The sequence below is a fragment of the Vanessa cardui genome, chromosome 18, assembly GCF_905220365.1.
Source record: "Vanessa cardui chromosome 18, ilVanCard2.1, whole genome shotgun sequence".
Taxonomy (NCBI): domain Eukaryota; kingdom Metazoa; phylum Arthropoda; class Insecta; order Lepidoptera; family Nymphalidae; genus Vanessa; species Vanessa cardui.
Window position 1 is genome coordinate 9,406,188 of NC_061140.1, and position 19,579 is coordinate 9,425,766.

A 19,579-nucleotide genomic window follows, 5' to 3' on the forward strand; every position below is an offset into this window, starting at 1 on the left:
TAAATTATTTATACGTTTTAGTTTTGTAAAATTTATTATTAGCGTAATTATATTTGATTACGAAATACTTTATTGTATAAAAATATGTCGGAAACCACTTTTGTAGATAAATTAAAGTACAATTTATTCAGCGATATGATTTGGTACAAAGTTTTATAACGATGATACCTCACAAACAAGTTAAGCTAACTTCGTAACAGTTTACACAAGTGATTACAAAAAGGCATTGACACAGATAGATAGGAAGAGAAACAAGTGAAGCACAATGTCAGAGTCAATGGCCGGGTTAAAGTGAAGAATTTTAAATTGATACCGTCTTTAATTATCGCGCTTTGCTCATAAAGTTTTCCGGTTAGAGGGCGAACATTAAATTGATTCCGCGAGCACTTTGGAAAATTTTTAGAACCCTTGACAGTGATTAATGAAAGGAATTCGGGGGACTGCGACGTGTTCACTCATCGCGTTCCCCTCGAGAAGCAAAGGGAGACGTTCCCTTCTCCGCGTCTATATCTAGAGGCACGGTGAAGCAATTTACTTTGTCATAAAATATAGCGGTTACAATAATATCTCATTGCTCAAGCAGCTGCTGAGCTGTCGCTGGCGTAATTTGATGTGGTTAAGCGTGATGAGTTCGTAAGTGTTGCGATTCAAACGAAGCTGGTGCAACAACGCCATGTCACGTTTTTGATTAATGATGTATGCATTACAAGGTGATTCTGTAAGCAGGTGCATGGTTTCAGCACAATAATAATATTACCTACCGCATGCTCTGTAATGACATAATGACATTCTCGTACAGCAAAAACGAATACGAAACTCTTTAAATATTCCACATTCCTTTACATTTAATGTTTCTTGGAGTTAAAGAAGCCTTCGGTGCCTCAATAAATATAGCCTTTATTATGGTTTAAAAACACTATAGTGAATATTCGCAAACATTCATGTCTTGTAAATAAAAAGGTAACCTTTGGACTACTTGAGATATCAACATCCATTACGAAACATCAAGTAAGCAGCGCAAATTAGAGCGTTACTAGTATAGCAATATAAATTAGGAGATAAGTAGCACTGGCCACAATCGCATTAATTTGTAAAGAGGGAGAGGTACGGTGGAGGGAGGCAGGAGTGATTTAATGAACCGCTGCGGCGGGCGACAGCGTGGATTACACCCCGCCGTTTGCACTCAATCAACCTCGCAAACACCCCTAAGCCCGCCAATTAAATACACTCCGAAACAATCAGATACATGCCCGATAAGAGCAATCGGACAATTAGCGATTATTGTAATTGATAATCGACTCATTGATACAACTGAGTCACGAGTGATGACCGGCCGCGTCGCGCACTCGATGTAGATCAAGGATTTTGATACATCACTATTTCAAACGGCGACCGCATCGTATCAAATAGATATATTATTTTTGACTTTATCGCCTGTAATAAGGGCATGGCAGATCGATATGCAGGACTTGTTTTAATATACCTACCTGTGGTACGCCATCTGAATATAGTATTCCTTGCTGCATTCCATCTGTTAGAATTTTGAATCCCAAATAGTACGATAAAACTTAACAGAAACATTTTCGTATAAACAACTATGAAATAAGATATTTCAATACGGGAAAGTAGCTACAAAATTGCTTTCTTGGTTATGAGCCTTACTAAACGTCAGTTTATATATACAAATAAATTGAATATCTAATTTTATTATATCAAAGCAAAAAATATATTATTAATGTTTTTAACCGGTGCAAAAACGTTGTACCTACGCCCTGAAAGCTTAGTGTAAATATTTATTTACGAAACTGGCAATTACGGCCACTCCCCGGAACCGTCCTAAATAGATTTGTTGACTCACTATCGGCGACTTTGGCGTTTTGATAACGAGTTAACTTGTGTAATTGCTGATGTTGATATTAGGCTAATTTTTGACAGTGTTTTGTTCCTTAAATTTATGAATAACGTGATGAAATTTAAATATATGACGTTTATTAATCGATTTATGTGTGCAATGAGAGGAATTGATTTGTCTCAAATTATTCATAGGTTATAATTAGAAAAATAATCTCATATACCAGGTGCAAAGTATATACCTGTAGTTGAAACAGTTTCAATTGAATACTAATTTTAACTAATCTAGAATTATATACGTAATTGTAAATACCTTTGATTCTGTTTTTTGTTTCTTAGCCGGAGGCTGTGCGTTGTGCTCTTGCCTCGAGTCGTCCGGTTCAGGCTTAGTGGACTGTTGGGGTGCGGGCGCAGGGGCCGGCGACGGCGCTGGCGCGGGCGCTATCGGCGCGGGAGCGGTCGGCGCAGTAGGTTTAGCGTCCAATCGCGGCGCGGCTGGTCGGGGATCGGGTTTGGGTTGCGTAGGAGCAGAATGTGGCGCATGTGGCGCATGTGGCGCGTGTGGCGCATGAGTCGCCGGCGCCACGGTGGGGAGTGCCCCAGGCGGAGGCACCGCGGGTGGGCCGGGCGCGTTCGGCGGCGGTGGCACCCGCGCCACGCCATTCACGTCGTGCGGCGGGTGCGGGTGATGATGCTTGTCTCGTGCTTTGTCGCGGCGATGCCCGCCCGAGCCGCGCTTGGCGGCGGCGGGCGGCGCGGCGGTCGCGGTGGGCGGTTTCGGTTCGCCGTTCATTTCGTTCGACTTGACGATCTCGTGCTTCGCCTCGGAGCTCTTGGTGCCGGGCTTGGTGCGCTTGATCTTCATCTTGAGCGCGGTGCGCTGCGCGTCCGGTTCGGCGCGCGCCGCCATGCCGCCCGCCTCGTCGGTCTTCTCTATGTCGGCATCGAGGTCTATGATGAGGTCGCCGATGCCGATGTCCCACTCGTTGTCATCGTACTCGAAGTTGGCGGGGTGCGCGTGGGGCGCGGGGCGAGCTCCGCCGGCCGGCGCGCCCTCCCTCATTGGCGCCGCCATGCGCGCCGGCTGCCCGCGCCCGCCCCCCGCAGCCCCGCACACGCACACACCATTGTAGCCCTACGACAGATAACGAAAACTTTACATTCAATCTCAACAACACTGACCATAAGATAAACTAAAAATTCTGATAGTAGAATCATAAAAAAAAGTTTATATGCATAGATATGTATAGACAATCTAACGATCTTTGAAATTGGTTTATAACTTGTATAATTGACGCTTAAATACGTGATATCTTGAAGACTTAAACGATAAAAATTAAAGCAAGGCTATAAAGACCGAAATGAACATATCCATTTTAAATTATTCCTTTATAGAAATTTCATATCTTAAGAGGTTATAACCAATTCGAAGAGGCAATAATCGTAAAATACTCATAAAACCTCGTAGATAAGCCCGCTTTAACTCATAGCGTAGAATAAACCCTAGAATTTACGTGTACTAAACAAAGCGTGCGTACGTACACACACATGCATGATCACATATTTATAAACGTGAATATATATTCATATAAGCGACAAGGATTATAATTATCATTATTTTATTTTATTCATTGTTTCACTAAACAGTTTAAATGCACGCGACTCAGTTTATTTGCGTAATAATATATTAATTTTAATAAGCCGTTTATAAACTATACAAATATCACATCATATACATACAAACAATATAATAACTAGTTATATAACAATAAAACGTTTAGTTATACGTTTTCCTTCACATGGGAAAAAATACTGACGTTACTCCTTTTAAATAATGGACTTAGAATAAAAAGTTATGAAGTATCGTGCCAAACTATATAAACTAGAGCAGATACTAGCTCTATAATAGCATGGCATATCTCTTAAAACTCTTGCCGATCCAAAATCCAACATGAAACAGCCTCATGTTATTTAGAATTAATATATTATTCATTCGATAAGGATTAATAGCGTGTACTATAGTTTTATTGAAGTTAGCACTTTTTTAAAAACAGATGATTTAACAATTTTTAATTTAAAACGGAGGAAGATCCATGCTATAAACATTGTTAATAAATAAAACCTTACTTCTCGAAACCTGATAGATCTTAAAGTAAAAGTGCAACAGGGAGTTGAGATTATACCGAGCGCATAGTTTATAGCGTCGCCCAAGCCAGCTTTACTGCACCCTTTTGATAACTCCTCGTAACTTTTTTATTACTTGAGCGCTTATGTTTGCCTGGTACATTCATAGACTTATCCGAACACTCCATTGGATTTTCATATCCCTCATTTTAAGTTTAAAAACAAAAATGAAAAGAAAGAAATAAAAGATAGTTTTTTAGTTAAGTTTTTTTCCGTTTTAATGAATTTTACGTCAGGAAAAAGCATTTTATATTTTAGAACGTAAGAACTCTTTGTCTATCTTTTTTAATTAAACGATAACAATCACTATGTTCTTTGGCTTCAATTTGTCGACAGAAAAATATAAAAAAAATAGGTACCTTTTACCTGGTTACCTTTTTGTGTCATACAATAATTAATACAAAATATTTTTTAACTTACATTTTTAAAAATCTTCCTTTTAAATTGTTTGCCAACTCTAGACGCTCTTTGTACAAAGTTGAGCAAATAACCATCCGTTAATAACTCAGCAGTTCCAATAAAATATTAAAAATAAATGTTCAATAAAAAGACAGCGATCTCTGTACCCAACCGAGTTAGTTAAATTAATATATTGAAAATATAAGAACCTCTTGTCAGATTAAGTGGTCTGTCGGTGTATCTTTTAAACAAGAACTACTGAACGCAATTAAGTAATTAATCGAGTCGGAACGTGAGCGCACTAACAAGTAACAAGTCGCCTGACATTAACATGAGTTTCTTAGAACATGTTTTGTATTAAACATGGCGGTGTTAAGTAATTGCTTCAATATGTAAAACTGATTAAGAAAGCTACAAAAAGAATTATTAAGTACATTTTCTCGTCTAATTCATAATATGGCTCATTAAAATTGTGTTATATGGCGCCGTGTGTGATAGTTAGCGTCTGTCATTATGTTGGGTTCGATTTCCGCTCCTGACAATAATTACTATGATTATATAAACGTGGCTTTTGAGTTTTCAAGGTAGTATGTATATTTATTTAAAGTGATGTATTAACTCGTATATATTTTAACAGTTTAATTTATCTAATACTTCATTAAACAAATACAAACAGGCAATTCAGCAAACAAACAAATCATAAATCAAGTTTTAACATAATTAGCATATTCATTCACGAGCCATTAATTGATGTTAAATCTATACTTTGATAAATGTTTGTTTTCGTATAACGGAATTTATAAGATAACATTAAAAAAAATTACATTAGTCTATACCCACACCTATAGTGTGGCTTCAATCCAGAATATAATTAGAGTAAAAGAAACCGCTTTTGAACCCTTAGATTTCAAGAGCGTCAAGGACGATTAGGTATAACTTGTGTGTTTCGCGCATATACGAATATTACTAATCGTTTCAACAACTCGGATTGTAAAAAGTACAACCCACGACCAAAAACATTCCTGAGGAAGAATGGCGTGAGGCAGGCGGCTGACCGAAAAAATCTGCCAAATGTTTTAACTCACAATATGGGAAAGAGTCGAGATGGCCCAGCGGTTAGAATGCGTGCATCTTAACCGATGAATGCAGGTTAAAAACCCAGGCAAGCACCGCTGATTCATGTGCTTAATTTGTCTTTATAATTCATCTCGTGCTCAGCTCTGAAGGAAAACATCGTGAGGAAACCTGCATGTGACAAATTTCATAGAAATTCTGCCACACGAGCATTCCACCAACCCGCATTGGAACAGCGTGGTGGAATATGTTCCAAAACTTCTCCTCAAAGGGAGAGGAGGCCTTTAGCCCAGCAGTGGGAATTAACAGGCTGTTGTTGTACACCATTGAATTATCATAGATAGAATTTATTATACACACATAACAGCCTTATTTATTCTAGCCTTTGAAAAGATACTGGTAGATTTGTTTACCGTTTTTCGAACATGAATCAAACGTGAGCGTCGAAACAAACAGTTGAGTTAAAACAAATTAGGTTGTTGGTCGGAGAGTTACAGAGACAAGCTCACTTTAAACAGCCCAACAAGAAAAATTGCAAACAAAAATAAAGAGAAATAAAGAACAATTTACGAACATTCATACTCATGTGTGATTGTCAAAATGGGGCAGAAACGTTATAGTTAAGGTGCCTGAAGAATAGAGTTAAGAACAGAATAGAAGAACAGACATAAAATATTCTATATGATGAAAGAGACTATGCATTTGGGCCTGACTGAAGAAAAAACGGAAAAAAATAGATAAAGGTGGCTATCGAAAACTTACATGGTCTTAACTTCATCATCAAAGTTTTGAAAGTATTTTTAAGTGAACTAAACTTATCTTTTGTATAAATAAAACCTTTTTTAAAGAATGTCATTCAAATATATTACATTGAAATCCTGTATGAAATGTATTTCTCCAATGAAGTGTGTTTTATCGGCAATCAGCATGATAAAGGAAAACTGACAAACTAACTTTATATGCGTATTGGTAAGATATTGACGTTAATCATACAAAATGAATGACCCTAGTTATTGAAGACGATGTCTCTGATGTGGGTACGCTAATGACGTCAATAAATCAGACATTACATGATTTGTAAAGCCATCGACTAAAGTGACCTCATCTACGACACAAAAATACAAATCGTGCCAAGATGAACAAAAAATATAAATATTTTGAAACACAATTTGTTAGTATCTTAATATTGTTTTTGATACTTTAACATAACCTTACAATATTATCAATAATGTTCAAGACTATTTTATATTGAAACAGATTAAAAAAAACTTCATTAAATCTCCAATGAATATTCGCAAGCTTATTAATAATTTTACAATGTTATAATTTTCTAAATTTGATTTCTTCATAAGTTTGCACTTGTTTTAATTAAGTTTGTCTACTAAGTTTATAAAAAAATATTATGTTTAAGCCTAATATTTTTAAAAGATCAAGTTAAAAGACGAGATGAACATAAAATTGTATTACGGTAATACAGTTCAGACATTAACATTTAAAAAAAAAACCTGCATACCAACAACGTAACCATTTCACGTTTTAAAATATTAAAACGTTAACTTACATTTTTACATAACTTTTTGAGTTCAGTACCATATAAAAATAATTTAGTAAAGTATTTTAAACGAACATAAATATTCGTTGGATATAATTGAGGAACAATAAAATAGTATTCATTTAGTAGTGGGCAACCCTGACACGCATCGACGGACCGCTCTAATTACGTTCTATTATAAACCCTACGTTAATACGTTCCACATATGTATTAATTTTAATTCAAAACATACATTTATACAATACTTATTAATACCAACCAAACTATCTATAATATTTTTTATCATTTCAAGCTCAAACTAATTGCGGGGTAACAGATAACTCGACGTGTAGTGTGTACTTAATGATTTTTTGTAACTTTTTTATTCGAGCGCGTAATTATCTAGTAACAATAAGAGTCATAAGGTGCGATCAATTAAAATTCACTAAATTCAAGGAAGTTTATAGCTTTAGGAATGTGAATTATTGTTGAATAAATATTTAAATGAAAAAAACTATTTTTAGAATATTTTATCTCTAAAACATAATAAAACATAGTAGATGGATCGCAAGAAACAATATAGTGAAGCAACAGAAACATAAATACAAAAACAAAATACTAGACATTCTCGATATTCTCGGTCTGTATACGCATTGTGAATTATATATACCTACTCGTCTAGCTTTATTTTTGTATGATACTGTATTGCTTTTACTAACTCTTATAAGTTATGTGTCCCTATATAGTGTGAAGTAACAAATTTGCTATAATTATAATACGTCAATAATTAATTACTAAAGTGACAGCACTCTTGACATATTGACAAAGGCTCGTCATTTCACACTACTATTAAGCTATGGGAACTATAATATTCCGCGCGCTCCATCTACGTTTTGTTTTACCCGAGGCGCCTACTTCAATCTCTCATACAACACAAAACTCACTTGTCATATTATTATATAAACTTATTTGTCATAAATACATAAATATTACTAAATTCTACATCTAAGAATGATATGAGTCATTCTTTCTTTCTTTATTTCGATTAGGTTCGTATTTATAATTCAAAATAACTAAAAACAAGAAGGTCAATAAGAAGGAATATAGAAAAACGTAATGATCCAATCGGAGCCACAATTCTCACAATATTATTCTTTAATTCAAATCCTACGTCCTCAAATGGCGTATAAAACCGAATATTTAGCCATTATTCATCACTGACAACAGCTCACTTAAATAACGCTGGATTGAATGCAAAATTCAAAGAAAGAGCCGCGGATAAATCGCGGGAAAAACCATTATTCCCGGGCCGTATGTTTGTCAATAGGCCGGCTGATTGGAGGCTCCTCGACGCGCTGCGAGCCTGGTACTAGTGATTTACGGGCAAGCCGCGCTACTTGGCGCTTTGCCCGAGCATCGAACTCGGCCCCTGCACTTTATACGAGAAAAATTGCTTGGGACGCGGAAACGAAATGCGCCTACTTCGGGATACTGAGATATTGCTTAAGCCGTATGAATGAATAGCTAGCTCGATAAGCCAAGGCTTTGTTTATTATAATTTCATTTATTGAGTATTTCACATTAAAAATATATTAAGATAAGAGAATGACCGTTCCAAATGATACAAACAATAATTACAAAAGCGATAAAACTGCAAACATTTTCCTCATATAAAAAAAATTAAGCCAAACGGTGTATATATACATACTTATAACCATATTATTTTTTAAAACAAGTTTATAATTAGGAGACATCGCTTGGCATTTAGTTAATTGAACGATACTATGTAACACGAAATAAATACGTAACCACTGACATAAATGTTTACAGTGAAATAGTTAATTCTGATTTCACAGCTATTGACATTTATTGAACATTTATAGCACTCTATTAATAGCTTTAAAAAAATCCATCAAGTAAATTACATCTAAAAAGTCAATCTAGCCGCGAGCTAATCTGCAATGTGAGCGATAATGGACGTTGGATGATTATCTTACGTTCGTATAATGACGTTACTAGTTACTGCCGACAACAGAATAGCAACTAAAAACAATAATTACTTACAATTTAACTAATAACATCAGAATATTAACTTGTAATAACCAGTTAAAATAAATATTTAAATAATTTTTAGCAGGCAACACTATTTCCATCAGATTTTGTTGCTCTAATGATCATCCGAGTATAAATACTTGATGGCATTTCCATTATAATCTGTTCTGGCTGTCACCGACAAAATTGTGCCGTGGGCGTTTAAATGTAGCAGTAATGAGGCAGGGTAATGACGTTACATTATAGTATTAAATACTTTGACGATAACCGATATTACGTATATTAAACCTTTCTGTATATCGTGCTAATTGTTTTATAATTAACGAATCGCTAATAAATTACACTCGAAAGGATACAAATGTGCGTGAAATTAAAACGTGCAATTGTTTTCCGGTAGAATTGATAAATCGGTTTCGATATGTTATGTGTAATGTTTAATAAATTAATATGGATATGAAAATATTTAAAAATAGAATATAAATGTTGCAATACAATTTGCAGCTAATGTTCAAGTATTAAACATATTAAACACTGGAACTAACAAATCGTAATGATTTCTCACGGGTAAAATTGGTGTTTTACTGGTGGTATACTTTTGCATAGCGATATATAAATGAATATATCAGATTATGGTACCCAGAGATCTATTTGTTCGTATCGTAATAAAATCACTACATTATTTTCTTTGATGATAATACGGTGGACTTCTCTGCAGACATTTCGGTGGTCTTTAAATCTTATGAAACATTTTTTAGGTATACCTTATATTTTTGGCAGCGTTTAATAACTGTTTATCTCTCTAATATATTCCATGGATAATTTATTAAAAAATGATTAGGAACATTTTGCGTTATTAAACAAAGTTTTGCAATTTTAGCTACACATTATACAACAAAACATATTTTTCTAACAATTTCGGTAAACTAGTGGAACACTTTGACTGACACCGCGTCTGAGTTTTTAAATAAAAATCATATCGTCGAACGAATTTCTCGCAAATAAAACTTTTGTGATAGACAGTTTGAAGGTTAAATTTTTCAGTGATGAAGGTGAAAGTAAATTGATGCCGAAAATACTTAAGAAACGGATCCTCAAATAAGACCTTAAAACCAGTATCAACATCATAAATACCCATCTATTTTATAATACAACCTACCTCTGCCGAATACATTTACTTTATCATTATAACGAATAATATTTTCTTAAATTCGACAGTCTAGAAACATCTCACAGCTGCTCTAAGACCTCTATATGTTGGGCTAAGACTATATTTTGGGAAGATTCAGTGCTCTCTACGCTGATTTGATTGAACTACTAGATGAATTGCTAACACAAAATAGCTATACGAAGTTTGCGGTATATTCATAGAAGTTAAAATAATCATCGGTTATGGCTATATTTCCGCAAGTTGAATATCATCTTGAATTGTGTAATTTATTGTCTGACATAAGATATAAAATTACATTTATACTGAAATTATTCCATTAAACAAAATGTGCACCAAAAGATGCTTTAAAAATCTTGAAAGTTTACACTACTTATTTATTTAAATATTGATCGATAACTTAGTAAAATTAAACAGAGACAAAGAGTATAAACTTGACAAGTCTTTGCAATGTCTTAAGCCACGTGCCGTAATTCTATAAGTTTTATTGATTTATCGCTCATACCTACACTTGATATTTAAAATATGTTAAAAATTATCGTACTTGTATGTCATCAATAAACTTAGATTTAGTATTTATCAATAAATACGTATTTAAATATACTTTATTATAATTCTGCAATCAGGCGATAATAAATCTATATGTTTAAATTACTTGTATAATCCCCTCGATACAACTCTATGTAAAGATATTATTATAATGATATTATAAAAAAAAAAACACGCTGTCCGACTGATGGACTACGGATTTTCCTTCCTTACCGTTAAGGAAACAGATGCGTAGTTTATCATTGGGGATTGGCATAATATGACTATACTATATGTATAGGAAGGCGGATATATATTATATATCTTTGTATTCTTTAGTATTCTTGTAATGTTTTAGATTATACAAATTTTTCCTTATGTTTTCCTACATAAGTTTTGAAACAACTAACATTTGATATTGCTGAGCCGGATTTCGTACCACGATTAATTAAAGTAAGATATGTACTCTATCCATTAGTCTGAAGTCGAGACTAATGACCTTCTCAGATTTATACGTATAATATAACATTTATTGAATTCAATTAAAGGTATTTATTATAAGATCAACTGTTTTTGCAACATATGTTATATTACAATACAATGAACAATGCATTATTAATAAAAGCAAATTGATTAAACATAGAATACCAAGATATCAATTAATTTGATAATAAATAACGATCTACAATCACAAAGCGTTACGTCATCAGGAACTCTTGTATGAGGTTTGATGCTTCTAATAATAATTAACAATCGTGCTGAAAGAATAACGCCGTAAGCGCATATACTACACGCAAGATCCATGCATATATATACCTAACCTATACAAACCCATCAAAACTCGTAAGTAGTAAATCGAATGAACAATGTTTTTGATTTTCTAACATCAGCGGTAAGGTATGGTATTAGTAATCACTACGGGTTATAGTTACGTTGAGTTTTAAATAAACCGCAGCCAAAATGTTTGATTACCAGGACGTACTCTGTCTTTTTATGTGTGCCTGGTATCATTGAAAGCCGAGATTATTCCATTAGTTAATGCAAAACAAAAAAGGTTTCCCTATAAACCGTTTAACGATTCAAAGGAAAAGTTAAAGTTTCACAACATCGCCAAAACTCTTTAACGGATTTATTTATAAGCGTATCTTCGTTAAGGTAATTAGGATAATAAATCAACTCCTTTAAAGATAATTTGCATAATCTGTATAACTATCTACCGTAACTTTTATGGGTACTTTTGTATATAAAAGTGAAAGCGATTACCACTAACGCTCGGGTCGCAATATGTCACTGACTCTTGATAGATGGTTATTATAATGAAATGGTGACAAATCGTCCGTAATTCGATGACGTGTAAATTGGTTAATAAATCATAATAGAAATCATTTACAACGTTAATCTGTCGACAACTATATGAGTCGTAGTTTTTCAATTATATTATTATTCATATCTCAGAGTCTTAAGTTCTGCTACACCTTAAACTTCGTGTAGGTGTTATTATGAGCTTAACAAAAACGGCAATACAAAAAGCAACATAAGAAATTATCATAAACGAGCTTTGGAATTTTATAAACGATAGTTTATGGACAAAAAATGTGTTTAAAACGCTTCGAAGGCAATTTCTTACAATTTAGCAACGGCCATATTTAATATTTCACGACTGCAAATATCAATGACACCTGTTAATTGGAATTAGTCAGTTCTACGTCTTTCGTTAAAATTTAAAGCCACTCAGATTCTCATATGTACTACGTATATTTATACAAACATAGCATTACCCTTCTTGGCTATAATTTAATTAACATAATATCGATGTATCCGTTCTTGGATAACGTTTAAATTAAAGTAAGTACATTGAGTAATTGGTATGCCGGCTGCAATCATTACTTTTTTTATTCGTGCATTTTTTTTATATATCATAAGTATGAGGTTGCATATTATATATTGGCTCGACGCTCGAGAATAATTAATTCCCAAACAGCAAAGTATAAATAATTATCATATATAAATTTATTCTTGAATAATTGTTTGTCAATATATAATTTTTTATTGGCCTTTTATTACTAAAATTGCGAACGTTCTTTGTTAATGAATTCAAAATAAGATATTACATATAAAATAAAAATAATACAGTCATAGTATAGTTATCCCTTGCAATGAATTCTTACGTATTAATAAATTAATAGCTTCGGCATTTTTACTTAAATAAAAAAACCATTTAGCCGTAAACAGGAAATACCTTTTGTTTACATCATATAATTTTTATTTTCTTTAATTCCAAAATGTTCTGTAAAACCAAAGCCATACCTAAAATATGTTATAAAAAATCTATGTTATATGTTTACAAAAATATGATTATACTTTCAATAAAATATGAAACATCTACCGAATTCTTCAAAGGAATTGTCAAGGGATTTACAGTCAAGTACCATTTCGCCCTGTAATTTCGTTCAATAAACTAAAGGTTGCCTCTTTACAAAACCGTAATGGATTCTGACCCTCTTGATGTTACAAAATAAACAAAGGACGCCCAAAGCTTTGTTAACAAAAAGATCCTTTTAATATCGTTAGCTCATATAAATGAGTAAATAAAAATGTTTGCTTATATTAATTTTTTTGCGTTTCGTATTCGTGATTACATGATTGAATTGATAAACTACCAGCAACTAGGGTAATGGCGTTGCTTCAAAGTGGTCGAAAATGTAATATTAAAAACAGTTCTTGACATTTTTTTCTTGGTTATTTGTCTCAAACTTATCATCTGTAATATACTTTGTTATTGCTTAGTACATTTCCCGGGTATTACGATTATCCGGTTTGATATTACGACCCTATTTAGGCTATCGCGTTTATTAGGAGCCGTTTACCCTTAATTGGACCTATCCACCCCTGGGAACAGGGGCTATTATTACATTCACCTACAGTGACGTATAATCATTTTTCATTCCTATTTGAAGGCATGCTTCGTGTAAATATTTAAATAGAACAAAATGTGCATTTTCCTTGTGTCGTTTATTTGTTTGAGGGTGCTATAAATTCAGAAAGAGGCACCCTAATGGCACCTCGTTGTGTGTGTCTGCAACGATATGGTGTCCAAAAATAATTCTATTGATGGTCGAGTGGAATAAGTCTGCTATGTTTCATCATCATTATATCAAAAGCTATAAATGACAGAATCTTTCGCCGTAATTATATCCATATCATAATAATAGCCGCCTCTGCAGTACCAGTTTTCAAATATGAATTTTATACATAACCCGCCTCGAACAAGCCGGAGCTTAAAAATATTTAGTTCTTTCGTCCTTTTCACACGTATTTCATTTTATTGCTGTCTTTCTCATCCCCAGCTTATGTTCAGAGACTAAAGAAAATGGGTGCTGTAGTGTGGAAAACAAACAGATTGAGTTTCGCTATTTGTTCTCCAGACAGACTTAAATTGTTTTTCTAAGTCAAACGTCACTACGTAGATATAAAATGGTGTTAATGAAGTTCTGCCTCGTATTTGTTGGCATTTTTATAATACGTAATTGCAATCTGAAAACGCATTTGCGTAACCGAAGGCTTAAATTATACTCGTATGCAACTGCTGTCATTGTAAATCGACTATGCAAAATTGGTTAGGTATTCACTGGACGTCGTGTGTGGTCTTTAAAATGCGATAAATCATTTTCTTTAGAAATAAACATTATAATATACTTTTATCGGATGAAATATGGTTATGGTAAACAAATTAGTATTTTCTTAGACATTCCTGATAATGCGTTAAAGAATAAACGTATAATATAAAGCAATTTGCAAGCACGAGTACACGATTAGAATAAATTAAACAAGAACGGAGCCGAAGATAAATAATATGAATAAATAGTTGCGTGACACTTAATATAAACTTCTATTATCGCTATCGTAACATAATGATTAATAATAACTGAATGTTCCTCACCGTTCCCAACTGGATCTATCGATGACTGGCGATGGCAATCCCAAACAGACACAATCCATTCAGCACTAAAATAGCACTATAGTTAACACTATCACTGCTGAAGTGGCACCATCTAATGCACCATCACATCAACACCATGCGAACGATCGTTGCACCAGACAGCACGGCTCGACACACCTACGAAGAAACAAAATGGATCAGCACACCGGAACACATAGTTATTCGTCACACAAGCGTAGGGCGCGATTGAGCGAGCGACAACAACGCGCGTCACGACTGCACGCTTCTCGAGTACTGGCGAGTGGCGAGCGGCGAGCGGCGACGGCTCGGCGTGCGGCGTAAGGCGTTAGCGGAATCCGAGCGTTACTCGATGCTCCCCGCGGCAACGATCATTTCACGCATCACTAAGTGGAAGTGTAAAGTGTAAAATTACACGCAAATAATGTCCATCTAGCAGTCTCTTATGTTTCTTTCGAGTGTCCTCGGGCGCGATGATGTCAATTTAAATATTTAGGGCCCGTCGTAGAGTTAGAGTATTAATAATTGAGCTTAAATAAAATGGGCGACGAAAACCATTAATTAAATAAATATGAATATCATAACGTGTGTGCAATATAAATGCCACTACGAATCCGTCGGTTCGTAAAACTAAAGATAGAAAGAGAAGTCCGAACCGCGTCAAGCGTGTGCAACATGGCGAGGAGGCGCGGGCAGCAGGCAAGGGGAAAGGGGACTGAGCGGGAACATGGCTTCCAAAATTATTACACAAACATTTATGCATGAAGGGATAACAAAATGTTACTGCTGTTACACCGTTCTGATTGAGGCACATTTATTCATAACGCTATGTTATACGGACTAGGGACGCGCTCCATTGATAATTATAAATGTTCAAGTAATTGGGCTCGAGAATGGAGACCACATGCCAGTTCATGAGCGCGCGGTAGGCGGCGATAATAACTTTTTTATTTGTATGTGTGCGTGCGTCCAAGGAAACATGTGAGATAATAAAAAGTTATGTTTAAACGCCTGACTCGTAAAGTTTATTTGTATATTACATTCTTTAAACAAACGTATAATTACAAAGCGCTTAATTGGTTAAAACGATATTACGGGGCACGAGTTGTAACAATCCCTTTACCTTCTAGAAGACATCGTTTTTAAAAATTAGTATTAAGTATCTGAAAAATGTGTTCATTTTCCGAATGCGAATTCGCGATTCTCGGTTAAGCAACACGTGTTCTATGCACTGTGCTAACTCGGCTTTATTAGTTAAATTGCTGAATAATTCATGTTTGTGCATTTATAATTATATTTAGAAGGAAAACGTACATACAAAATGCTAATAATGAGCAAAAGTAACAAATAACAGTCCGTTAGACAACAACGTACGTGTACTATTATGATTTTAATTTATTTATATTCATAAACACAATGTACCAAGAGAACAGAGCAAAAAATAATATAATTTACGTTGAGACATTTCATGCAAAAACGTCTTTATTTGTATTTAACTATTCACCAAAGAAACAAAAACGGTTTGCAAGTAGTAATTCTTTTGTTTCGGTTAACGAACTATTCGAATGATCCAATTAAAAGTAACTCGATAAAATTTTCGAGTCTTTTATATAAAACTTGTCATATTAGACAGTAGAACGGTATGATGACGTTTACATTCATCTTATTAAGCCCTACATGTAAATGAGTATAATTTACATGAACACATACACACAAAACACATTGGAGGTTATAATTATTGACACAAACAACAAATGCAAATTATTGTACAGTAAAAGCGGAATAAAATAAAACCTGTTGAAGTTAATGCATATGTATGGATGTATTAATGTTACTGTTAAACGTTCCCGTGTTTTATTGCAAAACAATTTATTTATACGATAACATATTTGCGATTCCTTTTGATAGAATACGAGAAATTTTAACTATGTACTCAGATTTTCGAGAAGCAAAGAATATTTTTCCGATACATCCGTACTCGATCCGATTCGTATTGCAAGGGAGGTATTTCTTATATTCTTTTGTTACGATGACTGTGGTCGGCTCTTTGTTATGAGATACGAAGAATCCGAATAAGAGAAACTAAAGCATTATCCGTGAAACGAAAGATAAAGTATCGTGTTATTCAAGTGGAATATCACAATATCATTGTAAGTATTTATCCAAGTTATCATAGAAAATCAACATATTCATTTATTATAATTTAATATTGTACAATTTACCCAAACTTTATACTAAAGGTATATTTTTGTCGTAAAATCTATAAAGTTCTTCAGAAATAGTTGGTACATAGAAAGTTAGCAATTTAATATGAAAAAGACGCGTATCACATCGCAAACCGTGCAAGCGTTTCAAATATGAACAGAATCCTAATACTGTTAACGTAATTCATTTTTGAAAGTACGTATTTCTATTTCAAGCGAATTATTATTTTATATTCTTTGCTTTAAATAACACTTTCGCGTGTATTTACGTTTACCGTTGGCCATTGTACGACGGGTACAATAAATATAATGTTACGGGTATACGCATTGTGTTGTTACGTAGCTTTTTCATTCGATCGTGAGATAGTTCGTCGTGTCAAATGATAAGTGTATTTACTTTCCATGTGGCAAGGAATCGATGACATTTGGCATTTTTACTATGCAAGTGTTGCATAGTTAATCATCATAGTGACAGCAATTTGTAGCCGATAACCACAACTGCAACGCGACACTCCACTCGATCGGCCCACTCACTCTAAAGTGATTGATGTCCTGGTGTCAATTTCGCGTTATCGCCGACACCGTGATCCCGAAGCTGCTTCGATGAGATTGTTGCATAAATTTACACGTTGCCTAAGGTTGCTTTCGATATGAAAATAATATAAAAACCACAGCTGGTATGTTTGTTGATGTTATTCATTAGTGTTTCCCTTGTGCGTGATAACGTTTATTCACCCTCTTGGTTTTGGGTTAAGAACAAGACTTGAGATCATTATTTTATCTGTTGAAATACAAACAGAAATAACATTTCCTATTATATTGTCGGATAAGCATTTTGTGATAAACATTATAATCAAATTATTTTGGTATTTTATTTATTTTTAACGTACAAAAATAACTTGTATTCTTGCTACTCTTTATCCAAAAATCAATGATAAATTGAATAGTCAAACATTTTAAATATAAAACAACAATCATTACCTTTGACAGTTTAATTAAATAGTGTTACATGTGATGAAATTTAATTTTAAAAATATACCGCTGTAAAACGACTAAAGTAACAGTTAGGTCGATTGAAGCGTGTGACGAATATTATTAACGCCCCAAACGAATTCTACAATACAATGAACAGCTTTCTGCGACCCCTTGATCTCGCTTCATTCAGACTAACATATAAAACGACACTATTTGTTGTTTGAAAACGTTTTAAGCTCGTCGTAAAATTATTTCGTTACCGGTTTAATAGAAGCATTTGCTCTGAATAATGTTATAAAACATTATCGCCTTAAACGTTTCCTTGTCAAAATAAATAAAGCGTATAACAATGAGTCTTTCTATTTTGTTTTAGTTTATGGTGCAATGAAATTTTAAAGTCACGTATTATTTCAACACGATTGTGGCAACGATTTGTGATTCTAATGCTATATAATTCATGATGATATTTATAAATGGTAGTAATTAATCATGTTTAAAAGAAGTTTTTGTTTATTACTGTTTTAAAGCGAATCGTCAACAAAGGAGCGAAAGTTAATAACAGTCAATTCGTTTAAAAAGCTTTGAAACAACTGTCCATAGTCAGGAGTAAAAAAATAATTACATGTTATTATGAAGTGTCACCTGCTGTATGTTTATGCTACCCTGTTTTCCCCTCGCTCGCAAGTTACGGTATTTTGCTGACGTTGAATACTCATGTGAAACCACCACATCTTTATAACTGATGTTTGCCGCATAATTATTATGTTCTATGATTATCATACATATTATAAAAAAAAAACATTTGCAATTTACAAGTCTTTGTTTAAAAAAACTTTAATGACTTTTTATCATGGAAAAATTATGTAATTAAAGTTTCGTATATTTTTGCCGATTCCAGTCATGACTTTAGCAGTACATATTACTGTATAACTTTATTATATATATAATATATGTTCATATTTATACAGTCAAGAGAAAATACACCGTGTAAACAAAGCTTTTATTATTAAAACTGACCAAAAATGCCACAGAAATTTATTAATTTGGAAGTAATGACAAAGGAAAATCAAACATGTACCGTAAATACAAGTAAATCAGACCAGTATCTTGAAAATATGAAACGAGTAATATGAAAAAGAGGTAGGGTGCGTTGCAAGATGTAATAGCTCAGTAAGTGGGCTTGAATACGTTCAATAAGATTGTGTTTGTGTGATAGTGATTTTTTTATAAAAATGTGTTTCTATCTTCTATTAAAGGCTTCCTATGTTCTGAATTATTCTCCTCATCTATAACAATCTCTTACATAAACCTACTTTTTTACGCGATGATTAGTTAAAGAATGGCGTGTTTTCTTAAGAATGTAAAATCAAAGACAGACAGGATCAATCAGTGTTTATGAAAAATCTCATAAATAAAAAAAATACTATCAATAACAGAAGCAACATTATTTTCACATTCATACAAAACTAATAATATAAAAGGCATAATATATAAAAGGCATTGTTTCGATCGTCTGTTTTTTATGCACAACTGTGACTATAAGGCATCAAGAGTTAAATTTGAAGGGACCTTCAAATGTGATGGAGTGGTACAATAACATCCAATGTATTTTTCCAACTACCAAACCAAGACCAATATCACTGGAAACTTATTTACAT

The 19,579-nt window shown here is 33.7% G+C and overlaps 1 protein-coding gene across 4 annotated transcripts in view; it reads right to left on the reverse strand.

The window, feature by feature from the left end:
- Positions 1 to 19,579, reverse strand: part of LOC124537624 (zinc finger protein 608-like) — a 90,927-nt gene that overhangs the window by 54,620 nt on the left and 16,728 nt on the right. For 2 of the 4 annotated variants that reach the window (XM_047114513.1, XM_047114514.1), the window contains exons 2-3: positions 14,725 to 14,901; positions 2,165 to 2,986 (exon numbers count right to left, since the gene is read on the reverse strand). In XM_047114513.1, coding sequence (XP_046970469.1) covers positions 2,165 to 2,926 — 762 coding nt within the window. In that variant the 5' untranslated portion in view covers positions 2,927 to 2,986; positions 14,725 to 14,901. Of the gene's footprint in view, positions 1 to 2,164; positions 2,987 to 14,724; positions 15,036 to 19,579 lie in introns of those variants that run through there. The other 2 variants (XM_047114515.1, XM_047114516.1) reach the window with 1 other exon arrangement.